The following is a 25,912-nucleotide window of genomic DNA, read 5'->3' as shown; positions in this document are numbered from 1 at the left end:
ACACGTCGGCGGCGCGGAGGCCGCGGCCCCCGGAGCCGGATGTGCCAAGATGGCTGCCGCTGCTGCTGTGTCGGCGCTTGTCGCAACGGCCGAGCCGTCTTCTTCGCGCGGCTCTTGAGGACCCGGAGCCGGGGGTCGCGGAGCGAACGGGCAGGAGCCGGCGGGGGCCTCGGCCTCCCTGCAGCGCGCCGGTGAGGGTCGGGGTTGGGGCGGAGGGAGGCGACTGGACCGGGCCCAGCTCGAAGCGAACGGGAGCGTCTCCGGGGAGGCGCCGGGGGGTTCGGGCGGGAGCCTGCGGGCCGAGCAGGCCAGGCGACCCCCATGAGTGCTGACGTGGCCCCACACCTGCACAGGCTGTCGGGTCAGTTGTGTGAACCCTGGCCCTTGTGGTCTCGGTGTGGGGTTATGTTGGAAGGCTGGAGGAAAAGCCAGACCTGCAACTCTTGTAGAAACACCTCGGGAATTCCTTTCACTGTTGAGCGTGCCCTTTGCTTCGAAGGGTCCGCGGTTTGGTTTCTGCTGAGCCGTGCCGGCGATGAGGTACATTGACATTTGAACCGAGGAACTACAGCCTTGTTGAGTCTATTGGTAATCTCGTGGGGAGGTCACCAAGATGTTGCAACCGAGGTCAGGCGCTGTGTTTTATATCAAGGGGCAGAGGAGTGTGTCCACCAACCTGCCCTTTCTGTGACGAAAGTATTATTGTAGAGCGTCTCTTGGACGTGAGACAGCCACCTAAAATCAGTTTTGCTGTTTTATGTAAAGTTTTAAGTGGCTTGGTGGTTGGGTTGCTTATTTAGATTTTGTTCGATGTAGAGGTTAACTAGAAAGGTGTTTCCCGTCCCCGGAAATGGTTAAGAAGCAAACTTGAGTCACAGACAGTTGTTCCTAGGGTGACACTTGTTCAAGTGTCTGCGCTGCCCTTCTTCCCATCTCCCCCGCCCCAGTGCAGTGCTCTTTCTTAGGGTTCCGGGTGCTCTTGTCTTATAGAGATCCAGCAAGAGGCAAAAAGTCCTTTCTTTCTTGTTCTTTGTGACTCATACGCCTTAACAGCAAGTTACTGCAGTTTAAGTCTCAAAAGTTTTCTTTAGGGTAGCGTGTAAATTTCAACACGGTTCCCTCCAGCCTCTGTAAGATCTTGACTTAACGTCAGAGTGTCCTTTTGGCTCTTCGTTGCTTTGGGCAGTGTTGAGAAACTGCCTTCCTTTTCCCCAGCATCTAAATGTTTGGTTCTGTACTCAGCAGAGTTGGGGTCTGGGCTGTATTTGTGCCCGGTGTCCCATAGTCTGAAGGATATGTCGTGTAGCAGTCGCCTCAAGGGCAGAGCCTGGACTCCCCGGTACTTCTTGGAGCTCCAGTCGGTTTACACGCTCGTACTTGAGGCGGCTGCCCTAGCAGGAGAGACGTGTGCTTTCATTATCTCAGTTCAGTAGCCAGGAATTTATATTGAAACAGGTTGTACTTATTTCAGGTAGATCCAAGGCAGCTTAATTGAACAGCTACAGTTACGAATAATGTATCTTTAGGAAGATCAGCTGGTTTCTTTGAAGCAGTCTGCCATTTTTAAAGTTAGATGACCTGAGGCTACAGAGTGACTTACTGGACAGAATGAAAGTCCCCGTAGTTGAGATAGATGATATGTGCTTGCATTGTTTTTCTGCTGATGAATAGAGAAAAAGATGAAAAGAATAATGTTCAAGGCAGAAGATTGTTCCAAATGAAAGTTTATTGTTGAAAAGCTCTTAGTGGTCAGGGGGAGAAGAGGAAGCTACTTTGTAGGGAAGTGATAGTGTCTGCTTATGAAGCGATCCTTAGGAATTGAGAAAATAATGCTAAGAAAGTTTCTGCAAGGAAAATAATTGAGTATAAGCGTTTTGTGAAATTTAGATTCAGATAAGATTTCGCTTGTAAACAGCCGTAGGGATTAGGGCCTCCCAGAATCCACTGTGAATAGAATTTCATAAGATTAAACCCAGAAGGAACTTTGAAACCATCGTTTCAGTTCTCTTGCTTTTAGATGCAGGAATCGGGTCACCCACGGAGCAGAGGTGCGGCTGGGCCATTCAGCTGGCGCCCAGTCCTTTTCTCACGGTGACACTTGAGGAATTAATCCTGTGGGCTTGTGCTCTGTATTTTATTTTTTAATATATGCTGTTTAGTGTGATTGAGGGTTTCCTGCTGAAGCCTTCCAAGGAGGATGCCACGTCTTTGTAAGAGGTCTTGGGTGCCTCTCTTTCACATGTAAGAGGAAGAGGTTCTGCTCTTCTCCCCTGGGTCCATGTAAAGCTGAGCAGTAAGTGTTCTTAGTTTTAAAATGACAGCTTAGAACCAAAGGAAGTCCCTGATGCAGTTCTTCGTATATTTAATTCCATGAAATCTGAGTGTCAAAGTGCTTGTCTATTGGAAAGGACTCCCTGTTGGCCCAGGAGAAGGCCCTATCTGAGCAGTAGTTGCAGCGGACAACTTTCGTTAGTAAATGACTGGATTTAATGTGCATTCATTCACTTTTCCTTTTGCCAGAATTTCTTTTGTCCAAGGACAGAAACGTACACTTGTAGAAACACGTAGATTACACTGCAGAGTCCTTCTGTCATTTCTCCTTTTGGTATCGGCTCTTTTCTGCGATGGGCTCCCCTTAATCCATTTGTGAGGGTGTCGCTGGGGAGGAGGGCTGACACACAGAAGAGGAATTTGTAAAGAGATGGATTTTTGTCTCAAAAGTGCAGATTAACTGTTCAAGGTTATACTTAGTATGTTTTATTAAAAAACAGACAACCACAAAAGACGCTGTAAAGAGGATTTCTGCTCCTTTGTTTTCCGCAAAGGGCTTGAGGGCCGTCTGCTTGTTACTGACAAGTTTTGAATGAACTTAGTTGCTCAGTTTTAGCACTGATTTATGGTTATTGGGATTTTCATTCCAGGCATAGTTGTTACAACTCCAGTCATCAGACACAGCTTGTTTTGCTGATGGTGTGCAACCCGTCGCAGTGTAGAAAAGGAGACATTTTACAGGCTGGGATAAAAGGCGTTTTAGGCACATATAATTCAGATAGTTGTTATTTTGCAGCTTACGTGACTCTGAGCTTTATAATGCTTTTCAGTTAAAATGGAGAAGCAGTCTTTTAACTTTGGTTTTTCTTTCCAAATATAAAATTAACCTGTGTGAAAAGTACGATATGTGATCTTAAGAGAGGAGGCGGCTCTTTCTAGACTTAGTGATAATTTGTCGGAAAATGTGGAGGCACTGTGTACCTAGTGCCCTGTGTTGGGTTCTGCTTGGTCCCTGCCAGCTTGCTGAGGGCATTGTGGAGGCGGTGGGCATTCCACGTGGGTATGTAGCTCGGTGACATAACTGAATTTCACAGAAGGGCAATGACTTGTCTGAAGTCGCTTGGCTGGCCCCAGCACGGCCAGCCTTGGCATCCAGGCTGGTGTTGTTGCTCCCAGGATAGCAGTCCTCCCAGGGTGGGCGAGGGGTGGGTGTATCCCTCAGGACTTACAAGATGCAAAACTCTTTTCCTGTTTTTTTCGTCTTTCTCAATTTTCCTGATTGTAGCCAGGACTATGAATAAATGGATTTTATGCTAACTTTTTTTTCCTCTTTTTCTTTTTCAGTTCAAATTAAGGAAAGCCTCCCTCCTGCTTCTTTCTGCAAGCAGCGTCTCATTGTGCAAGAGCTCAGTCATGCAGCCGCCGCCCCAGGCCGTCCCTTCTGGCGTGGTCGGGCCGCCTCCGTCGGGGAGTCCTCAGACCATGTTCTGGTCTAACAGCCCTTTCAGGAGACAGGCCGGCGGTCACACTCCTATGGCCCCGATAACCTGCCCGCTGCAGCCAGTGACAGATCCTTTTGCTTTCAGTCGACAGGCTCTCCAGAGTACACCGCTGGGCGGTTCGTCTAAAAGCAGCCCGCCCGTTTTGCAAGGCCCGGCCCCGCCATCATCCCTGCAGCGTGCTGGTCTGCCCGCGCCTCACACAAGCACTGGGGACAGCTCCCCAGGGCCCTGCGAACCTCTGCCAGGGCCTCCGGTGCAGCCCAGGGCAGACGCCAGCCCAGTTCCCGGGGTGCCGATGCCCTCAGCCTCACATGGGCCCGAGACGAACAGGAGTGCCAAGGCTCCCGGCCCAGAGCCTGAGCTCCCGAACCCGCCGTACCCTCCACAGTACATTCCAGCAGTGGGGTCCAGTGGCTCTCGCGGGGGCCTTCCGCAGGGGCACATGCCTCGGCCCGACAGACCCCTGAGCCGGCCAAGCCCCCCCGACAGCGCCGCGCCCCCAGCAGCGCTCCCGCTCCCCACTCAGCCCTGCCAGCAAGTGCCTGGGCAGTGGGGGCCGGGGCAGCATTACTGGCCCGGCCCAGAGGGACCCCCGCAGCTCCCAGGGCCCCACGCCTCCAGCGTCACCCACTTTCCCCCTCCGTCCAGCCTGCATCAGCATCCTGGCCACGAGCAGCTCGGCCCCCTGGCATCCTTACCAGGACCCTCGGCCAGTGACGGAAGAAACGAGGCCGTCTGCCTGCCCAGTGGAGACCACTCAGCAAATAGCTTTGATCCAGAGAGCGCATTCAGACAGAATTCCAGAGTTCAAAACGCTCTGGCAAACCAGGAGCTCAGGTCGAGTCCTGGAGTGAACAGAGAGCAGCTGTCCGGCCTGGCTGCCGTTAGCCCACTTGCTCAGGGAAACGGCCTGGAAAGCCACCCGCACTGCTCGCCGGGGGCCGGGAGCTCCTGGACCCCACTGGAGGCGGGCTCGGGCACACTCGCCATGTTTTTCAAAGGAGGAGAGACAGAGAACGAAGAGAACCTCTCGTTGGAAACAGCGGGCTCTGCCGGGCAGGCCGACGTGGACGGTTTCTGCCTCAGCCAGCTTCCCACACATGTGGGGGTGGGAGGCGCTCACCAGGCCTTTCCCAGAGGCTCCAGCAGCGAGTCCATGCCGCTGGGGGGAGAGCCACAGCCCTACTTGCCTCAGTCTGCAGGTAGCCCCCACGAGAAAGCAGCCTCTAAGGTGGCCACCGTGGATGTGTGGGCGGACACGGCCCGTGCAGGGGCTCAGTACGAGAACGTTGAGAACCTGGAGTTCGTTCAGAACCAAGAAGTTCTGCCGAGCGAGCCCCTCAGCATGGATCCTCCCTCCCCAGGCGATCCGCTCAGGTGCGGGCCCCTTCCCGGCCCAGCTGGCCCCAGACTCGGCACAGTGGGCCCTGCGGGCGGTGGGAGCCCGAATCTCGAGGCCCTGGATATGACGGCGCGCCCTGCACAGTCTGACAGCGTGTCGTCTGGTTACAGCGGCAAGAGCCACCGGGGACTTCCAGGTGCCAGGCTCCGCGACTCGGGTACCTTCATTCAACAGGAAGTGGGAAAACCTGAGGATGAGTCTCCAGGGAGGTTTTTTAAGCAGATCGATTCTTCTCCTGTCGGCGGTGAGACAGACGAGACCAGCAGCCAGAACTACCACGGCAGCCTGTCCCAGCCCTCGACCCCAAGCCCCCCAAAACCTACGGGGGTATTTCAGACGAGTGCAAACAGTTCTTTTGAGCCCGTGAAATCCCACTTGGTTGGAGTAAAGCCTGTTGAGGCAGATCGCGCCAATGTGGTAGGAGAGGTGAGGGGGCCTAGTGCCCACCAGAGGCAGCACAGAGCAGCCGCTGCCACGCCTGATGCCACCCCCGGCAACCTGGAGCAGCCCCCTGACAACATGGAGACCCTCTTTCCGCCGCAGCGCTGTGTGCCACCCCTCGCCACCCCCCTGGAGGCCGGACGTGCGCTTCTGCAGGCCACGGGGCCGCCCTTGGAAACAGTGCTGCCAACACCTGAGAAGAGGCCCTCGACCAGGGTGCAGGGGCCTGTGAAGTGTGAGAGCCCCGCAACGACCCTGTGGGCACAGAACGAGCTCCCGGATTTTGGGGGCAACGTCCTTCTGGCCCCGGCGGCTCCCGCACTTCACGTGCCAGTGAAACCTCAGCCGTCTGAAGTGATCCAGCCCCCAGATGAGGGGGTGGCACGGCAGGTGGGCTCTGGCGGTCAGAGTGGGGATGGCCTTGGTGCTTCTGAGAACCTGGAAAACCCTCCGCAGCTTGGCGAAGAGGAGGCCCTCCCGCCGCAGGCTGGCCCCAGCTATGCCAGCCTGCTGTCCTCCCCACCCGCTGAGTCTTTGCAGAATCAGCCCGTCTTGATTGCCCAGCCCGATCAAAGCTATAGTCTGGCTCAGCCTGTTAACGTTTCTCTGTCCTTACCAAATCCTAACGAGAAGGCTCCATCCTGGAGAGACTCTTCGGTGGGAGATAAGCCCACAGTCAGCGGCCGGGCTGCTGGGGGTGATCCTGGAGAGAATGTACCTTTGCCTGGGATGCTAGCTAGCTCTCTCATCTGCTCGCCTCTGCCTAACCATCTGGCTCAGAGTCCTTTTCCACAAGTTTCTGGTATCTATGACATGGTTTCTAATCAAGCTGGTAATTTGCTGGTTCAACCGCACTCTCATCCAAAGGCCTTGCTTCCAGAAGGTCAGAAAGTCCACAACGCAGAGAGTGTGCCTCCTGAGGAGGTGCCCAGTCCTGCGGGGGGTGCAGGCCTGGTGTTAGTGCCGCCTGCAAGCAGCACCTCCCTGCCTGACAGCAGCAAGCCAGGCCTCTGTGGCAGGCGGGACGGAGCTTCAGGAGCCCTGGACTTCATGTTCGGTAGGACTTTGGAAAATCCTGCAGGAGTGTACGGCCTGGCCCACGTGGATGGCCCAGCCTCTGGTCAGCAGCCCACTGCCAGTTGTCGGCCGCCTGGGCCCGGGGCGAACACCCCGGACCGCTTCTATCAGCAGGTGATGAAAGAGGCTCAGGACCAGCCCGGTACAGAGAGAGCCCAGCAGGAGCCGGCACTGCCACTGCCTGCTCCACAGGGGCCCAGACCAGTGCTTCCGGAGCCTTCAAACCCAGGGAGGCCCCCGGTGCAGGCACAGCCTGCAGACCCGGCCCGGCCCGCAAGCCCAGCTCCTGCTGACGCGGGTCAGCAGCTGCTGCCCCGGCCGCCTCGGTCCTCCAGCGCCTCTGTTGTGTCCACCAGCTCGGGCCAGGCGGCCCCACGGCCTGACCAGCAGTGGCTGCAGCCCCCACCTCCCGACCTGGCGTCCTACTACTACTACAGGCCCCTGTATGACGGCTACCAGCCCCCGTACCCATACTCCGCATACCTGCCGGATCCTGGCCCAGCCCCCCACTATTACCAGGTAGGGTCATGCTCTTGCACAGTTGAGCGCTCTGACCAGAGATCTCTTTCTCGTGTCCTGCTCCGGGGCAGGGTTCTGCGGTCAGTCCTGAGGGGACCCATGGTCCCCCTGCTGGCACACGCCTCTTCACAAGCTTCGTGAGAAGGGTGCTCCCCGTCGTAGCTCATTCTGCGAACCACAGCCCTTCTCCTGGAGGGCCGGGCTGCACACGGGCATGTTTCAGTTGGGGAGAAGCACTGCTTCATTTTGGTGTAGCACAGCACATTCCAGCTTACGTGAGAAAGGGCCCTCACTTCCTGTCCCACCCACTGGCCTGCTGCAGAGCCTTGAGTTCTGGGTGGCACATTTTGGGAAACTGGAATAGCTTCTTGAAGCTTCTTTCTGGTTTTAACATCAAAAACTACGTGAGAAGCAACAGGAAAACTTTAGTCTTTTAAAGCTCTGCTTTAGGATAAAATTGTTTAGGGTAAGAAATTCGGTTTGGGATGTAGCATGGGTGGAACAGTTAAGAGCAGTGGCGCTGTGCACACTTCAGGACCTGGCCGTGGCAGAGGGGGCCGCTGTGCTGCGCGCGGGATCCTTTCTCCCCCTCTTCGCGGTGAGCCAGGCCCACGAGTGCTGTTTAGGTTCCGTTTAATCCTGCTTTAGCGTGATCCACGTGGACACACCTTTGATTGTCTGCTTGTTACCATCTCATGTCCTGGCCCAGCATTGCCACAGTCTGCAGAGGTAGAAGGATTGTGGACCGGGAGTTGGGAGCCCCTTGCCTGATGTGGGTGTGGACCCCACACTGGAGGCCCCACAGTCAGAAGCAGCTGAGGGAGCAGAGCTGTGGTGGGCTGGGGGCCGCCTGGGGTTGGGGCGGCCTGAGGGCCTTCAAGAATCTCCGTATGCATGGGAATGAGTTACACGCCTAACCCCGAGAGCTGGGAATCTTGAGAGCCAGGAGGAGCCCCAGAGACTTATTTCCATGGAAGGACCACCCTCTGCAGGAGCCCCGGGTGGGCTGGCAGAGTGTGGAGGGGCCCGAGTCCCAGCCAGCTCCCGGCACTGCTGTGTGGGGGCCAAGGGTAAGTCCACGATGCGTGCTGTCTCATTCTCTACCAGCTCTTGACAGAGAATCAGGCCCTGAGACAGGAAGGACAGGTCTGACTCGTGCGTGGATCACCCGTCTCTGCGTCAGGTTCCAGCATAGCCGCAGGGCCACAGGGCCGCTGCATCTGGAAGGGGCTGAAAGCTTGTGAGGCTGGAGCGTGGTCTTCTTTTTGGGGTTGTCTGTGCCCGCAGGACCCAATCCCAGGGGACCCAGATTCTTTTGCTTGCTTGAATCGGTGCCCGAGATGGGACCCCAGGTTGTGGGCTCTCAACACCTACTCAGGTGAGACCTCAGGAAGCAGAAGAGAGCCCTTGAGGCTCACCTGGGCATGGCCTGCTGCCTACAGCCGTCCCTGAGCCAGGCCAGGCCGTCTGCAGAGCCTCGCCTGGGCCATGCAGGCCCTGCGAGGTGCTTGCGCAGGTGGCTCTTGGCGTCTCGTGACCGTGTCCCTCTTCCAGCAGGACACCTATGGCCTCTACGACCCCAGGTACAGGCCCTGTGACAGCGCTGCCTACGTGGATCCCTGCCGCTACCCTGAGCCTGAGCGGCCCAGCTCCCGGGCCAGTCACTGCTCCGACCGCCCGGCCGCCAGGTGAGTCACGTTTGTGTTGCTGGCTGTGGTGGTAGCTTAGTGATTTGGAAGAGAGCACACCTGTTGAATGTGGGTTTGAGTTGCGTGGGTGCGGACAGATCGTAGGATGCACAGCCACAGGCATGTCGGCAGCTGGGCTTGGTCAGGCCAGACCCTGGGTGGGGCCACCCTCGAGCAAGGCCCCTCCCGGCCTGGGCAGTGGTCCTCTTGCCTGTGGTCACATGGCAGCTTTTAACCTGTGGAGGTTCTTCTCCACACTGGTTCCAGGTGCCCAGGCCAGGCATGCTCAAGCTGCGACATGGAGTGGTCTGTTGGCAACAGCAGCCGCGAGCCTGGGCTGTCTGCCTGGCACTACCTCCTGGGTCGGGAGGCCCCCAGCGAGCTCTCTCTCGCTTCTCTACCTGACTGAGCGCTTCTCGGTTTTGCAATTAGAGATGAGGCGTTTTGAAAGATCCTTGGCGTCGCGCCTTCAGCTGAATAAAAATTTAAGCAGGTCACGGTCCTCCCACTCAGGGGAGTCCGTGGGTTAGGGTCCAGCCTCGCCGCCTGCCGTGGTGCCTCCCGCACCCTGGCACCTCGTCTTGCAGGGCCGGGTTTCTGCAAGACTGTGAGGCTCCTTCGGCTTGTGATGGGGAGAGAGGCGCGGGGGAAGGCCGTGTCCCCCGCTGCCTTACAGACTTACAGCTGCTCCTGCTGCTTCAAGGCGTTGGTCGCTCGTCTAGAGAGCGAGCTGGGCCAGTCCGGGTGGACCCCTGTCCTTGGGGAGGGACGCGCTCAGCTTCAGACCTCTGCGCTCTGGGCGCTCGGTGGGAGACCGTGCCCATCTGTCCCCTGGGAGGTGAGGCTGGCGTCACAGTGGGCGCTCTGATCTGGGAGCACAGCAGGCAGATGTTTTCTGGAAGCCCTGAGAGGTGAGGGAGGACGGGGCAGGGCACGCCTCGCCCTTCCTGTCTCCTCTCCAGCCTTCAGGTTAGCGCGAGGGGCCCATGAGAGCTGTGGGCTGTTGCGGTGACTGAGCGGAGGCAGGCCTGGCTGCCTGGCAGGGTTCTGAGGCCCGGCCTGTAGTGTCCAGGTCCCCTCTGCATCCTCACTGCGCCCTCCTCCCTGTGTGTGCACGCGTGCAGACACGCATGCAGGCCTGCGTGCACGTGTTGAGCATCCCTGTGTCGTGCTCATGCTGGGTGGTCATGACCTAGGGGAGCTGCTGGAGGGAAGAGAGTGCCCTGGGTGTCCATGTGGAGTCCTTGCTGGGCTGGGCAAGCAGCACGGTGGCCGTGCCCTGCCCCTCCCCGCTCAGGGCGCATCTTTGGACCCCCGTGGTGGGGCCAGCGGCGCCCGAGTGCTGCCCCAGGGCCCCCAGTCAGCAGGTGCTGTTCCTGCGGTGGGGGGAGGGGGGCGTTCTTCAAGGGCAGTTGCACCCTGGAGTGAGCCATTTCCAGGGGTTTGCAGTCACAGGTTAAAAATCAGAAGTGCGGTTGAGTCCTTCCAGGGATCTTCCTGACCCAGCAGGCCCGGGCCCGCCCTTCCTGCGGCAGCGCTGGGCAGTCAGCTGGAACGGGCGCGGGCCTCCTCCCCTTTGGGGGTACACAGTCACAGTCGGGGGGAGGGTGTTACAATTGGCGCTAGCTTGGTTTCCGCAGCTCAGTGCTTTTCACTTCTGCTGAGCATGATTCCAGAACCGGGAGGGCCTGCTTCCGTATTGGTGTTGACGGGATGGATTCCTGAGCGCACCGGAAAGCGTCAGCTCTCTTTTGCTGAACAGCACTTCCCGAGTTGCTTCAACAGATAGATTTCAGTTCGCTCTATGGTAGGGAGTCCTGTAGTCTTACTGTCGTCACTGGTTCGGATCTCCTGATTGGAGTTTTCCCACAGCCAAGGTGCTGTGATGAGGGCCTGTGGCTCTGGGTGTGTGGACTGGAATCTAGTCGCACGGTAAGAAGCAGCGCCTCTTGTTTTTTAACAGTACTGCATGTATGTGTGTTTTTCAGGCAAGCGTATCCTGAAGGTTACTATAATTCCAAAAGCGGATGGAGCAGTCAGAGTGATTACTATGCAGGTTGCTATTCCAGCCAGTACGATTACAGAGGTACGTTCAGAAACTGTCACGGGCTTACCGCAGCAGACGCGCGTTCAGACCTTGGTGCAGCCAGGCACAGGTGGCGGCGTGGTGGACTTTCTCAGGAAACTTTTCCTTTTTATCAGTCGTATGATTTTATCTAATAGCCAAAGTAGCCGAAAGTAATTTGCATCTAGAAATAATTATATTGCTACTGTTTATTGATAACTGTCACCCAAGTCATAGTAGTGTATTTTTATCACGTTGATAGATTTCTTTGCTTTTCTAGAAAGTGTAATTCTTGGTGGTACTAGAGTATGTGGCTTGTCCTTACATGGCTGTTAAAATTGATTGAAATAAAATGAGGGGCCGGCTGCTCCCTGTACCAGTCACGCGTGATATGCCTGGGGGCTGCGTGTGACAGGAGCCCTCGGGTCGGACAGAGCAGACGCAAGCAGCCCGTGCCCCTCCCCTTCAGGCGCCGCCGCCGTCAGGCGGGGTGTGCGTCTTGGAGAGCATCCCCTGAGCAGCCCTCCTGGGCCCCCTGCCTAGCCATGGCCAGCAGCAGGGTCCTGACCTGCAGCCGTCAGTCCAACACCGGCACCTGCTTCCCCATCTTCTGGGGCTCCACCTCCACTTTGTGTTTGCACTGCTTTACGCATAATTCTGCACAAATGCTTGCCCAAAACGGTATGTCTGGATTGTTTATGATGTAGATTAACGTGTTTTGGGAAAATAATCTTTTAGTTTGAGAGTATTTTTAGATTTTTATTTTTAATTGAGATACGTTGATTCAGCGTTGTGCCTAATGCCTACTGTACCCAGAGCGGCTCAGTTATACACATATATTGGTTATTTTTAAGTATTCTTTTCATTATGGTTCGCTTCGGGAGATCGGATATAGTTCCACATACTATGCAATAGGACCTTGTTTATCCCTTGAGAGTATTTCTTAAAGCTCTTTGGACCACATTAGAGAAAAGAGATGAATGACCTTTTTTAATCACATGTTGAGAGAAGTTTAGCCAGTGGGCTTTGAGGAAGACACGCCGGATCCTCTCTTAACTCAAGTTCATGTTCCCCAGGGTCATGCTGCTTTTCGGGTGGAGAGTTTGGTTCCTCTCGGAAGCTAGGAGCATCCTTCAGTCCTGGGATGGCCTGGTTTCTCCAGTGGCAGCCAGAGGAATGTCTTTTTCACATTGTACTGACCTGGGGATCTCTCATTGTAGACCCAAGTCACTGGGATCGGTTCTACTACAGCTCTCGGTTCAGGGATCCCCGTTCCTACGACCGGAGGTACTGGTACGATGCTGAGTACGACTCGTGCAGGAAGGAGAACTATGCCTATGGTGACAGGTGGGCAGAACAGACTCCAACACGGAGGGTGGGCCATAAGTCAGCCAGGCCTTTGCTCTCGGGTCCTGCCGTCCACTCGAGAGCTGCGGTTGCGTCTGCAGGCACTCGCCACCGTCAGAGGAGAAGGGTGAACTGGAGGTTCTTTCTTCAGGCTTTTGGAGGGGAACTGACCTTAGAACCAGCGCCGGGAGTCAGTTCAGCCTCTTCGCGGGTCTGTGAGAGGTGTGACTGCCTTGGAATGGACCCCCAGCCTGTGTCTCTAGGTCTCAGGCGGGGCCTGAACTTGGCCGTGGGTGCGGTGACCCCGCTACAGTGTGGGCTCTGGCGAGTGTCATTCCTGGGGTCAAGACCCTGGGCGGCCCAACCGTGTGCAACATAGGAGCCTTGCCTCTGCTTGCCACCTCCTCCAGGCCCGAGAAATACGACGACCGCTACAGGTATGACCCCCGCTTCACCGGGAGCTTTGACGATGAGCCCGAGCCACCTCGGGACCCTTACGGGGAGGAGGCAGACCGGCGCAGCGAGCACAGCGAGCACTCGGCACGGAGCCTACGCAGTGCGCCCAGCCTGCAGAGTCGCCGCAGCAGCTTCAGCGCCCACTCCCAGCAGGTAGGCGGGGGCGGGCTCCAGGGCCACCTGGGGTCACGGGGGGCAGCGAAGGGGCTTCACCTGTCTGCTTCGTGCTCCCAAAGAGTCAGGTGTACCGGAGTCACAACGTGCCCTCCGGGTCCTACGAGGTGCCCCCTCCGCCGGGCTCCTTCCACGGTGATTACGCCTACGGCCCCTACGGGAGCGACTTCCACGGCACGCCAGGCTTTCCAGAGTACGGCTACCCCACCGAGGCCAGCTGGCCCTCTGTGGAGCAAGGTATGTGTGGCAAGGCCCCGGGTGCCCACGGCACAGAGGGGCCCAGGAACTCCTGGGATCAGCGTTTGCACCCGCGATGAGAGAGGGGCTGAGTTACGACCCAGGAGGGAACTGGTGATGGTCGGGCCTGGGCTTCCCTGCCATGCAAGGGCGCTGTGCCCAGCGCGCCCATCCTGAGGGGCGGCTCTCACTACGCGAGGGTGCTCTGCCCAGCGCACCCATCCTGAGGGGGTTCCCTGCCACGCGTGGGCGCTGTGCCCAGCAAGCCCGTCCTAAGGGGGTTCCCTGCCACGTGAGGGCGCTGTGCCCAGCGCGCCCATCCTGAGGGGCGGCTCTCGCCACGCTGTGCCGCTTGCGTCCCTGGGGCTGCAGTTTGGTCCACAGGCCTGGGAGCTGCTGGCCTGTCCGTCGCATCCACTTCAGTGCAGCGCTGCCTTCAGGCTTCCTGCCCAGTTCAGCTCCCCACGTGGAGGGACCACCCCCCTCATCCCCCCACCAAGGCTGGCCGCACGGGTGCGTGGCTCTTAGAGGAAGCCTGGCTGTCCTTGAAAAACTCCGGACCATTTCCTTATCACACATACTGCACCTTAGTGCTCCTTTGAGATATTTGATCATGTGCTGTTTCTTGGGAAACTGTACAAGTGTGTGAAGTTTGAGAACAACCAGTATAAGAGGTAACTGGTGGATTTTCTTGAGTGTTCTGTGCTTGGAGGCCTCCCTGCCTGTCTGTCTGCCTGCGGTGTCCCACTCTCGGCCGTTGCCTTGCCGCACCGATGCCACTCTAAGGCAACAGCTGTGAGGAGCGCGGGGCCCACCTGAGCAGCTTCTGTTTTAACAACACAGTGCGTCCTGATGGCTTTTTAAGGAACTTTTTCGTTTTAGAGGAGAAACTCCTTGTTTTTAATGATTTGTTTGTGTGACACACGCCTAAGTTCTCCTTTTAAATGGGATATTTAATAGTTGAAAGTCAGCGGATCTGGATAGTCTGTGATTCTGGCTGTCTGGGTGCCTTAAAAGTCCGAGCTGTTGAACTAGTTGGGAAGCATTAAGCAGTGGCAAGCTGGCGGCTCTCTCACTTGATCCCCGTGTAGCTCCGTCAAGACCCTCTTCTCCCGAGAAGTTCTCGGTGCCTCACGTCTGTGCCAGGTTTGGTCCTGGGGGCCAGCTCATCAAAGTGATTCCAAACCTGCCTTCAGAAGGACAGCCTGCACTGGTTGAAATTCACAGCATGGAGGTAATTCCGTGGGGAGCAATTCCGTGTCATCACTCAGCCCCCCCTACCCCGAAAACCTGCTTTACAGCCTGTCATCTTCACCTCGTGTCCTTGCCTAAAAAGGCAATTTTAAGAGATGGTAACTCCCACGAGTCTTTGATTTGTAGGTTGTTCTGGTTCTGTTCTATCGTCTGTTTCCTCCCAGAAGTCAATATTTTGTTAGTAAGAATTTTGGGGGGGTTTTGTGGTTCGTTCCCTGGGTCGGGAAGATTCCCTTGGAGAAGGAAATGGCACCCCACTCCAGTATTCTTGCCTGGAGAATCCCATGGACGGAGGAACCTGGTAGGCTACAGTCCACGGGGTCGCAAAGAGTCAGACACGACTGAGCGACTTCACTTTTTCACTTTTGTGTTAGGCTTGGTATTATCCTGTGTTCATTTTTTGTTGTTATTTGATTTTCTGATTTTGAAGGGAAGGCTCTATAAAAGCTTGTTTTACCGGTGGCACTCCACTCTGTGCCTGGCAGGCCTCTTCCATCATGTGTATCCAGGCCCTGCATCAGAGGCTGGGCAGGAGGAAGGGGTCTCACTGCTTGAGTAAAGTTTGGAAGTCACTGTCGTAGACCTGGTTTGCCCACGCTCGGTGATAGAGGTGCTGCCCCCATGGGGGGACAGCCCGTCCCCAGGACGGTGTCCGTAGCTCTGTCTGCCGATGTGGCCAGCAGACGTGGGCCAGGCCGGGCAGTGCTGCGCCGCCCCCATGAACCGCTCTCCCCATCCCTCTCCTGTCCCTGCCTAGACCTTGCTGCAGCACACGCCGGAGCAGGAGGAGATGCGGGCCTTCCCAGGACCTCTCGGCAAGTACGTGCCCACAGGAGCATTCTCGGCACCCGTCCGCTGGCTGTGCTGAGCACGGCCTGGCAGACGCAGCGGCTGCTGTTCACCGAGTGTGTGTTCTTTTTGCAGAGATGACACCCATAAAGTGGATGTTATTAATTTTGCACAGAACAAGGCTACAAAGTGTTTGCAGAATGAAAACTTAATAGACAAAGAGTCTGCGAGTCTCCTCTGGAGCTTTATCGTCCTGCTGTGCAGGCAGAACGGGGTACGTGTCTCCCCTCCTAGAACGTCCCATCTCGTTGGCTCTAGTCCAGGTGTCCTCGGCCCCCAGGAAGGTCAGGCAGGATTTCTGGGCCAGGCATTCCCATCCAGGGCGTCCCCCAGGAAGCAGGAGTCCAGCAGGGCGTGTGGTTTGGGGTAAAGGGAGGTTTGGCCTCCCCATCATTGGCCTGCCCGGCATGTGCCGTGCGCCATGTTGCTCCCAGCGAGGGGGGAGCAGCTCTGCGCCCGAGTTGGTCTGATGGCCCCTCCCGAACCAAGGCTGGGATGGTCTTGCCCCCTCGGAGGGTCTATCTGTGGTTGAGCCTGCTCTCCCTCCTGGCCCTCACAGACCGTGGTGGGCACAGACATTGCAGAGCTCTTGTTACGAGACCACCGAACCGTCTGGCTTCCTGGGAAGTCGCCGAATGAGGCCAACCTGATTGATTTCACCAACGAGGCCATGGAGCAGGTGGAGGAGGAGGAGTCTGGCGAGGCCCAGCTCTCATTCCTCACGGACAGTCAGGCCGCCAGCACCCTCGAGAAAGACACAGAGCGGTTCCGGGAGCTGCTGCTCTACGGCCGCAAGAAGGTGAGTGACCCGCGCTGGCGTGTCATCTCTGAAGGTGCGAACGGTGGCTTATCCTGAGCGCCGCTTGTGGTCAGAGCTGCCGGTTCCGTGTTGAGTCACTCAGCAGATGAGCAGGCTTGAGCCTGGGCCGTGACCCTGCTGAGTGTGGTCTGCCTCGGGGTGAACACGTGCACAGGACAACATCCGTGTGTCCTGATGCAGCTGGGGGGACTGCACCATCGCTGCCGTGAGCGGGCGGGCCCCGCGCTAGAGTGGAGCGGCGCCATGGGGACGCGCCCTGCTCTGGCTCCGTGCGGGCACCAGGCAGTGCAGAACGGGGGCCCAGAGGAACGCTTAGTACAATAAGGAAATGATCTTGACATGGACAGCTTACAGCTGATGGAAATCCCCCAACCTGTCCATTTAATTACTGTTTGTCTCTATTAAAACCTTTTTGCTTTTTGGTCAGAAGTTTTCTGAATTGAGGCCCAGGTTATTTGCGGAAGGGGGGCTGCTGGTGCCGGGCAGATGCCCAGGGCCAGGGGTCATTCTGGGCCTGGGGAGTCAGCGGCCTCGAGGCCTCGGTCACAGCGGAGGGGACGGCAGTGCTGCTGCCCCACTGGCCTGGTCCCGACAGCGTGTGTGCCCTGGGCCGATGCTGCCAAAGCAGGGCGCCTCCACAGCCTCCTGCAGGGGCTCCGACCAGGGGGAGGCGTGGAGCCCAGCTTCTCTGCGCCTCTGAGCGGGGCACGCATCTCGCGGCCTCCCGTCCGCTTGGTTTTTCACCTGCAGTTGCACCCTCTGCTCGCTCCCCACAGCACACGTGCCAGGGCCCCTGTCCTTCTCAGGGTTGAGACACACTCTCGATGCTTTGCAGGACGCCTTAGAGTCTGCAATGAAGAGCGGCTTGTGGGGTCACGCCTTGTTACTCGCCAGTAAGATGGACAGCCGGACGCACGCCAGAGTCATGACTAGGTGAGGAGTCCTGCTGCGGCGCAGCTGTGGGCGTGCCCGTGGGCCAGGGCCCGGCCTTCTGCGGTCTGGGGAGCCCACAGGCCCGAGCTCCTGGTGGAGGAGGAAGCTGGGGAGGCCCGTCTGCCACATCTGGCTGCAGGCTGCCTGGGCCCTCCTCCTTGGGTGGTGTGGCTAAGGGATTTAACTGTTTCTGTCGACTGCAGAGTTTTAATTCTATAAAATCTCAGTGAATTCTGTAGTCTCCCTCAACTGCAGCCTTTCAAAAACTCTGGTGTGTACGTTTGGCCCAGGTCAAGCATCAGTCCAGTCACCAGATGGGCGGAGGTGAGACCAGGCTTGTTCTGTCTCTTGTTTTCTGAACTGGCTGAGCTTCCTCTTTTTACGTCCACTCAGGTTCGCCAACAGCCTTCCGATAAATGACCCCCTGCAGACCGTCTACCAGCTGATGTCAGGGCGGATGCCGGCCGCGTCCACGGTCAGTGGGTCCTGACGGCGCCTCAGCTCGGCCTCTGCGCAGAGTCCGCTCCCACGCTGCCGTCCCGCGCCTGCTTCCTCCTCACACCCACGTGCTCGAGCCCTGCAGAGCTGGGTGTCTTGTGGCTGAGGGTTCTCTGCTTGCTTCTGGTTTCAGTGCTGTGGGGATGAGAAGTGGGGAGACTGGCGGCCACACCTGGCCATGATCTTGTCCAACCTGAGCAGCAACGTGGATGTGGAGTCGCGGGCCGTGGCTGCAATGGGCGACACCCTGGGTAGGTTGCGGAGGGCCCTGGGCGTCGGTGCTCCGGCCCGAGACTGTCTCTCCGGCTGGGGTGTTTGTGTGTCCCTGAGAGCGCGGTGCTGTCCCGGAGCCTGAGCCCGCCTGCTTTCTCTCCCCTCAGCCTCCAAAGGGCTCCTCGACGCCGCGCACTTCTGCTACCTCATGGCCCAGGTCGGATTTGGGGTGTACACCAAAAAGACCACAAAGCTCGTCTTAATTGGGTCAAACCACAGGTAAGGGACATGTCAGCGTCGTGGCGCCCTCGTCCCTTAGGAGGGACAAGGCCCCCCGCAGCTGAGGGAGCCGCGCACGCGGTGCCTCGCGTGGTGGCGCGTCGGCTTCCAGGGGGCCCGCTCTGGCGTGACACGATGCCTGTCCACAGTTTGCCGTTTTCAAAGTTCGCGACCAACGAAGCGATCCAGAGGACAGAAGCCTATGAGTACGCGCAGTCCCTGGGGGCGCAGGCCTGTTCCCCTCCCAGCATCCAGGTGGGCCTGGACTCCAGCGCACTCCTGGGGGTGGGCCTGATCAGTGCTCACAAGGCTGTAGCTGTTACGGGTTTTATTCGGGGAAACAAAAAGCGATGAAACGGGTTTGGAGATCTCGAGGGGTCTTAACCAGTAACTCTCGGGAACGGAAGGCTGTCACATTCAGAGTTCTGACTGTGGTTTGGTTCTCAGTATTCTTAAGTACTAAGAACTTCCACTGTTTGGTTGCAAGTTCTTTCCTATCAGCTGTGGACAGTGTTTCCGGGAGGGTGGTACCTGACGGGACTGTGTGTGCGTGTGTGAAACGGCGTGGCATGTGGGTGCCAGCCGAGCAGGGTGAGCACACTGGTGCCTCCCCAGAGGCCGTCGTCACAGCACAGGCGTGGCGGCGCCTCATGCTCACTCCGTGGCTGGGAACGCTGACGGCTGTGTTCCAGGTTTGTGAGTTTCTCAGAAGCTTAGTTGTGTACTCTGATCTAAACTTGCTGGGGAAAGGGGCCTGACTCTGCTGTGAGCAGGCGGGGCGGGGGCCGTGGAGAGCGCAGAGAAAGGATGGAAGGGCCAGGGCAGGGGCGGCCGGGTGCAGGGGGCCGCCCCGGGCAGCTCGAGCACCGCTGAGCTCGTCTGTCTGTCTGTCTCAGGTGTTCAAGTTCATCTACTGCTGCCGCTTGGCTGAGATGGGGCTGGCCGCGCAGGCCTTCCACTACTGCGAGGCGATCGCCAAGAGCATCCTGGCACAGCCCCACAGACACTCGCCGGTGCTGCTTCACCAGCTGGTGCAGGTGACGCCCCCCGCCCCCAGCCTGGGGCCCCACGGGGGCCGCAGTCACATGGCGCTCAGACCTCCCGACCGACACGAGTCTTGCACACTCTTGGGCAGCAAGTGTTTGCACCTCAGCACAGGGCCCTTGGGAGCTTTGGCGTGAGAAGGGCCCGCTTGCAGGAGGCCCGCGTACCCGGGCACCCCAGCCTCACACTTGACACCGGGGGCCTCTCTGCGCTGGGTCCTGGCTGTGGCCCCGCAGCCCCAGCTTCCTGCTCCGTGAGTCAGCACGCGACGCTCTGCCAGCACCCAGCGTCTGCGTGTCCCTCTGCCTGGAGGTGGCACTGAGCCTGCGCTCTCGTGACAGGAGTTTTGCCAGGGAAAGCTCTCAGAGTCACAGGAGCTCACAGACGGGCTGCCGAGCCCTCATCTCTGCCTCCCGGCTCCAGCCGTTACCGCGAGGCCAGGCTTGCTCCCCCCAGCCCCCACTGCCCCCCAGAGCATGAGCGTGTCTAGGGTTGGGGCGCCGGTGAGTAGAGTCCAGAGGAGGTGGGCTCAGGCCCCAGGATCTGTCCGGTGCTGTGGCCTCTGCGGCCAGTGCAGGGGGTGCTGACGTCCCAGGCGCTCTCCTCAGCGTGCACAGCCCAGGACGATCCCAGGTCCTGTCTTCACGCGTGCACACTCCAGGACAGTCCCAGGTCCTCTTCTCACACGTATACAGTCACGGATGGTCCAGCAAGTGCGACTTGGGCCCCCCTGGTGGAGGAAAGCTGCGTGTGCAGTCTGGCTTGTGTCCAGGCCACAGTGGGTTTGGCGGGCATCTTCTGTGGGAACAGAGCCTATATCTCTGTGTGTTTCCAGGTCGCCTCCCAGTTGCGCCTCTTTGATCCTCAGCTGAAGGAGAAGCCGGAGGAGGAGGCGTCTGCGGAGCCCGCCTGGCTGGTCCAGCTGCAGCTCGTGGAGAGACGGGTCGAGGTGTGCTGGGTGTGAAGGGGCCCTATGCGCACGCCGAGGGCTCCCGTGCTTGGGGCACCTCTGTTGGGGGGCAGGGGGTGGTGTCCGGTGGGGAGACTCCTGAGGCCCTTCTCCCTTAGGAGGGCGCTGTGGCCTGGAGTCAGGACGGAGCCTGCCCCCAGCGCTGCCCCAGCTTGCCAAGCCCTGAGGTGGGCCCCCGTGACGGCCCGGGATCCACCCAGCCAGTGGGCCTGGGCGCCGACAACCCGCTGCTGGCCCCACCGGCGCCTGGCACCAAGCTTTTCAGCCAGGACGTGCGGCGGCTGCCCTCAGGTGCGCCCGCGGCAGCCTCCCAATGCCACCTCCCTCGATGAGCCGTCACGCCCCAGGGTTGTAAAGGTCAGGCGGGGTGGGAGGGCCGTGAAGGCAGCGGCCTGCGCGGGGCCGGATGGCCACCCGCTGGGCTGTCGGGGCTTCTTGTAGCCTTGAACCTGCGCCGTGCGGAGTGAGGCCCCATGATGCCCCGGCAGCCTCAGCCTTCGTGCTCAGATGGAGGGTTCCCGTCTCCCAGTAAATGAGGCGTGCCTGTGGAGTCCCTGGGGTGAGCACGTGGCCTCAGACCACCCCTTCTGCACCGTCCTGCAGCTCCTCTGACGCTCCCCGATGGCCCAGCGGCCATCCCCGCCCAGGTGCCCGTGTTCCCCGTGCCACTGCCAGCTCCTGTCGAGCTAGAGCCTGTACACGGCCCTCCAGGGGCTGTACCTGGCCTTCAAGAGCCCTCTGGTCCTGACCCTGTGGCCCTGTATCCCGGACCTGGGGTGCCACCTCTCCAGGAGACGGACTGCCTGCTCCCGGAGGCCAGGAGCCAGGACGCAGGTGGGTCTGCAGAGAGGCTGTCCTGAGGGCAGAGTGAAGTGGGTTTGCTCTTCAAGGAGGTGCCTGTAGGAGGAACCTAAGTCATCCTGACCGGGAGGAGGTGGGAGTGGGTGTCCTGGGGTGGGGGTGACCCAGGGGACGCGCTGACACTCCTCCTACAGGGCTATCCCTGGCCGTCTGTCCACCTGGACAGCCTTGCTCTAAAGGGGAAGCTTCATCTTTACATGTTTAGAACAGCGCAGTCTGGGTTTCTGAAGGCCACGTCAGGAGGCCTGGCATGTAGGGGAACTGTGCGTCCCCAGCGGCGGGCGTGGCCATGGAGCTCCCCTGCCCTGGGCGCTGGCGCCAAGCTCACTGGAGCCGCGCTTCCCTTGGCAGGGTCGGTGCCGCAGGAGACGCCCGGCAGAAGCTCGCTTTCGGAGCCGGGAGAGGAGGAGTTTGGTGGGAACTTTGCTAATATGGTACTTGCCCACTTTGTTTTTGTTTTTATGCCGTTTGTTTTCTGTAAACCCCAGTGAATAAGTACTTCAACTCTTCTTTCTTAAATTGTAAGTAGATCAATAGTACTTAAATTTATGAGGTTGTCTTTTGAATTAACTTCATAAAGAGAAACCTTGAACCCTTAAAATATGAAGAACTATTGTAAACGTTAATAGAAAAGTAATGGTATAAAAGAAGGTTTTTAAGGAGGAGAAATACGTATCTATAATGAAACTATCTTGTCAGTTTTAAGCTTTTTGAAATGGAGGGCTTCTGTGATTTCCGCATCTCTTTTGGGATCTGTAAAGCTTGTAGTGCTTTCTTTGAAGTTAAGAGTCATTGTATCAGACATGTTTGACCTAAACAAGCACCCTGTCTGTGTGCTGTGATCCCAGCGGCAAGGGTGGGAGGGTGCGTGGATCAACGCTTCTATAGCCGTGTTCTGGAAGCTTCTTACAGATAGCCAGTTCTTTTTGGTGTCCTGGGAAACTCTCCTTGTGTGTTTTACCTTTAAAATATTCTGTCCCTGAGAAAATAAAAGTGACAGTTTAACTGTATTGAAAAAATTGTCTCAGCCTGTGGGTGAACATCTTTCTAAACAATTCTGTCTCTCAGACTGCCCCATCCTCAGGGCTCCCGTGTGTCCCCCAGGGCTCCTTCAGGACCTCGCCGGGTTCCGAGGTGCCGCCGCAGGCCCTGCAGCCACCTGCACCGCTGACGCCTGCGCCCGAAGTGCAGAGACCTGTCCAGGCCACCAAGAAGGAGAGCAAGGAGCCGAAGAAGGTGACTCACAGCCCCAGCCGGGCAGGGGGTGGGTGCCGAGGCGAGGAGACCGCGTGTGTGTGAAGATGGAGCCCAGCGTGTTCTGGAAGGGCAGCGTCTGTGCAGTGAAGTGTGTGTGGTGTGTGTCTGTCTGTGTCCACGTGTGATCCACCAGCTCAGAGTGGGGGATGCTGCCCGCCCCGAGGCCCGTGGGTCCAGGGCCCCTGCAGCTGCCCGGAGGCTGGTGTCAGCACTGGCCTGCCCCCACCGCTCAGGTTGAGGCTCACGTGCAGGAGTGGCCCTCGCTGTGCAGCGTGTCATCGTGGGCACACCACGCCTCCGTCGTCCTTTCCCCCAGGAACGGACGCTGGTTGGTTTCTTTTAGTTTGCGTTTATAAGGGATACAGCCACGTGAGTCTTGTCTGTGTCTTGCGGTGGTGAATGCGCTTCTTTCTCGAGGGTATATGCCAGCATCACGGGACAGCTGTGTGTCCAGCTTTAGAGTGTCCTGCTGGACAGTCCTCCTCGCTGGTTTACCAGGTGGGCCTTCCGGCACCAAGCAGGCAAGATCCCGGCCCCACGTCCCTGGGGCGGCATTCTCTGCCCTCGTGGCGGTGGCCCTCGTGCTGGGGTCAGTGACACTCATGAGTAATGGTGCCCTTCCGAGTGCTCGTCTCCCCACCCCGTCCTTGTCTGTGGGGGGCTGCTCAGCTCTTCTCCCATCCTTTATGGGGTCCTCAGGTTGGCGGTGGTTCTTCTACGTGGATGCAGGCTCTGTCAGATGCGTGTTGTGAACGTTTTCTCCAGCCTTGAGTGGCCTCTTACCCTTTGATGGTGGCTTGTTGAGAACACGGTTCTCAGTCTAGTGCTCAGCAGCCTCTGCTGTAATGGCTGGTGTCTTTTTTAAAAATTATTTATTTTGGGTTGCTGTGGGTCTGGGTTGCTGCACACAGGCTTTCTCTAGACGCAGCAGGTGGAGGCTGCTCTTTGCTGCAACAGGCTTCTCACTGCTGTGGCCTCTCTCGTTGCGGAGCTCGGGCTTCAGGGTGCTCGGGCTTCAGTAGCTGGGCTCTTGGGCTCTAGGGTGCAGGCTCTGTAGTCGGGGCTCCCAGGTTTAGTTGCTCCACAGCACAGGGGACCTTCTCGGGTGAGAGATGGAACCTATATCCCCCGTGTTGGCAGGCAGATTCCTATCCACTGTGCCAGGGAAGCCCCCATGGCTGGCATCGCAAGTGAAGACACGTTTAATTCAAAATGTGGGTAAGCCGTGCAGGTGACTGGATCCCCCTCAGCGTGGAGTCAGCCGCAGGTTTGAGGGGGGTGGGGCTGTGGAGCTGCTGCTGCTGTGCTTTGTGGTGGACATGATGGGCAGCGTGTGCAGGATGAGGCCAACCTCCCTGACACCTGACCTCTCCCAGTCTGGGGCGCAAGGGCCTGTTCTGAGGAGCCTGCACGGACTTGCCAGCTGTCACCACTGCTGGGGGAGATGGTCTCAGGCTGCCCGTTGTTGGCATTTGGGTGTAAGATGCTCCAGGAGGCAGATTACTGCTCCGATTTTTATAATTGTGGTAAATGCACGTCACACTAGCTGCCCCCGTTGCCTCCAAGCGTGCGGTTCTGTCGTGCGGCCGCCACCGTCCCCAGGGCGCTGTCATCTTCACTGAAGTCCTGACTCCGCTGGGGTCAGGCCCGCTCCTGCCTCCAGCCGGGCGTCTGCTCCCTTTCTCTGTGGCCCTGGCACCTGCAGGCCCTGACTCCGGGGCTCACGCGGGTTCGCCCTGCTGTGCTGGACTCATTTCTCTCAGTGCCATGACCTCAGGCTTGTTCTGGCGGTTTCTCTGTTCAGAGCAGCGAGTCCTGGTTCTCTCGCTGGCTGCCTGTGAAGAAAAGGACAGAAGCTTACTTGCCAGACGACAAGAACAAATCGGTGAGTCCTGCCAGGTGGGCCTGGGGAGCCGGGGCTTCTGCAGCAGCAGGGCTTCCAGCTGTCTGCACGGAGCGTCTCAGCCCTTGGCGAACCTGGACCGACGCCTCTTGCACTCGGGGCCTGAGTCTGCTCACCTCGTGCTACTGAGTTTTCTTGTTTACTTTTCACAACCCCGGCAGATCGTCTGGGATGAAAAGAAGAACCGATGGGTGGACGTCAACGAGCCGGAGGAGGAGGTGAGCTGGGACCCCGGGCGGAGAGGCCCTCCCTGGGGCAGGAGCTGTGGGGTGGCAGATCTCCAAGTGGGCTTTCCTTCCACAGAAGAAGGCTCCGCCCCCGCCTCCAACTGCCCTTCCAAAGGCTCCACAAGTTGCCCACCCTGGTCCTGGAGGGCCACCCAGACCCACTGTGAACATCTATTCTAGAAAAGCAGGTAACAAAGCCCAGCCAAAAGTTAGAGATCGTCTGGGTTGTCCATTTGTCCTATAGACACTCCAGAGCCTGCCAAGGACCACATGTGTGTCAGGCGTGGTTTGTCTCCCGCGAGAGGAGGGCTGGTTCTCTGAAGATGAGTCTGGGGTTGGGGTGCCGTCCCCCGGAGCAGTGAGTGGTCCTGGGCAGGGTAGATCCGATCAGTCGGAAAGGCAGCCTGGCAGCATCGTGGCATGAAGTGGGACCCTCACCTGAGCAGAAGGCCCTGGGAGAGGCTCCCGGTCAGGCCCAGCCTCCCTGGGGCTGGAAGAGGGGTCCCCATGCTCCCTGGACATGTGGAGAATGGAGCTGGGGGCCATGGCGTGGGGGTGACCTTGCTTCCTCTCCGTGTCACAGCTGGAACCAGGGCACGCTACGTGGACGTCTTGAACCCGGGGGGCCCCCAGCGGAGCGAGCCGACCCTGGCTCCCACTGACCTCTTTGCACCCCTGGCCCCGCTTCCAATTCCGGCTCACCTGTTGGGCCCAAACGCAGGTACGCAGCCCGGGTAGCAGGGCTGTTTGCCCCCGGCCTGCTGACCTCAGGTCTCCCTCTGGGCCCCTGGCCTTGGTTCTCTTTCAAGAAGAGTGCTGTGAATGCAGAGCGCAAGGCCCGCCGTGCTATCTGCAGGCATGTTTGCGCGGGGGGTGCAGGCGGCGTGTGTCCTCTGGGGCTGAGTCCCCCAGGCCCCAGGGCCATGTGGACAGTGAGGGCCTCCCCCGTCTCCCCACAGATGCAGAGGAGGTGCCGTCCGCCGAGGCGGCCAGCAGGGAGGGGCTGGGCAGGCCGGAGCCCGCCTCGGATCCCAAGGTGAGCCATGCACACAGCGGGGTGTCGGGGGCAGTGGAAGTCAGCCTCCTGCTCCCCTGAGAGGCGGCCACGTGCGTGTTCTCTGGGAACACTGTCCTGCTGATGTTTTACTGGTATAGGGGGTTTCTTTGTGTGTGTGAAATACAGTCATTTAGAGTTTGATATCTGAGGTTGGATGGAGCTTAATTTCAGCCCTGGTTCTCCATTATTTAGCTATTTAAAGTTTCGGGGTCGGGGGGACTGGTGCTCCAGTGGCCAGGAACCTGTACTCCCCGCAAGCAGCGAGGGTTCAGTCCCTGGTTGGGGAACTGAGATCCCACAAGCGGTGTGGCAAGGCTAAAAAAGGGTCGGGGGCAGGGGATGGGGTCACTCAGCTCCTTTTAGCCTCAGGGTGCTGCCTGGTGGGTGGGGTTATGGCACCCATCGCAGGGCCGCCATGGGGCACACAGCAGGTGCCCGGGAAGTAAGGGTGCAATGCGGGTTGGAGTAACAAGTCTGTGCAGAACCTGCAGGGCTTCTCAGAAGGCGCCCCCGGGAGGCCATGCCGCTATCCCAGGTGGTCCTGCCTTGTGTGGGAGCTCCGGCTCAC

General features: G+C 58.5%; 1 protein-coding gene across 6 annotated transcripts in view; it reads left to right on the top strand.

The window, feature by feature from the left end:
• The window catches only part of SEC16A (SEC16 homolog A, endoplasmic reticulum export factor), a 30,066-nt gene that overhangs the window by 386 nt on the left and 3,768 nt on the right, over positions 1-25,912 (top strand). For 5 of the 6 annotated variants that reach the window (XR_005718492.1, XR_005718491.1, XM_040225538.1 and 2 more), the window contains exons 1-27: positions 22-191; positions 3,616-7,212; positions 8,770-8,900; positions 10,889-10,986; positions 12,186-12,312; positions 12,723-12,921; positions 13,005-13,179; positions 14,271-14,413; positions 15,191-15,252; positions 15,358-15,496; positions 15,842-16,081; positions 16,938-17,035; positions 17,429-17,510; positions 17,667-17,784; positions 17,914-18,025; positions 18,175-18,280; positions 18,922-19,062; positions 19,905-20,018; positions 20,138-20,330; positions 20,643-20,873; positions 21,252-21,334; positions 22,005-22,136; positions 23,962-24,042; positions 24,222-24,278; positions 24,364-24,475; positions 24,871-25,008; positions 25,247-25,323. Coding sequence is in view for 4 of the 6 variants with exons in the window: in XM_040225538.1 (XP_040081472.1) it covers positions 3,685-7,212; positions 8,770-8,900; positions 10,889-10,986; positions 12,186-12,312; positions 12,723-12,921; positions 13,005-13,179; positions 14,271-14,413; positions 15,191-15,252; positions 15,358-15,496; positions 15,842-16,081; positions 16,938-17,035; positions 17,429-17,510; positions 17,667-17,784; positions 17,914-18,025; positions 18,175-18,280; positions 18,922-19,062; positions 19,905-20,018; positions 20,138-20,330; positions 20,643-20,873; positions 21,252-21,334; positions 22,005-22,136; positions 23,962-24,042; positions 24,222-24,278; positions 24,364-24,475; positions 24,871-25,008; positions 25,247-25,323 (6,717 nt within the window). In the remaining 2 variants the exon portion in view is untranslated. Of the gene's footprint in view, positions 1-21; positions 192-3,615; positions 7,213-8,769; positions 8,901-10,888; positions 10,987-12,185; positions 12,313-12,722; positions 12,922-13,004; positions 13,180-14,270; positions 14,414-15,190; positions 15,253-15,357; positions 15,497-15,841; positions 16,082-16,937; positions 17,036-17,428; positions 17,511-17,666; positions 17,785-17,913; positions 18,026-18,174; positions 18,281-18,921; positions 19,063-19,904; positions 20,019-20,137; positions 20,331-20,642; positions 20,874-21,251; positions 21,335-22,004; positions 22,137-23,961; positions 24,043-24,221; positions 24,279-24,363; positions 24,476-24,870; positions 25,009-25,246; positions 25,324-25,912 lie in introns of those variants that run through there. The other variant, XM_040225536.1, reaches the window with a different exon arrangement.

The sequence above is a fragment of the Oryx dammah genome, unplaced genomic scaffold, assembly GCF_014754425.2.
Source record: "Oryx dammah isolate SB20612 unplaced genomic scaffold, SCBI_Odam_1.1 HiC_scaffold_25, whole genome shotgun sequence".
In the NCBI taxonomy this organism is placed as follows: domain Eukaryota; kingdom Metazoa; phylum Chordata; class Mammalia; order Artiodactyla; family Bovidae; genus Oryx; species Oryx dammah.
This window is presented reverse-complemented; position numbering and strand designations above follow the sequence as displayed.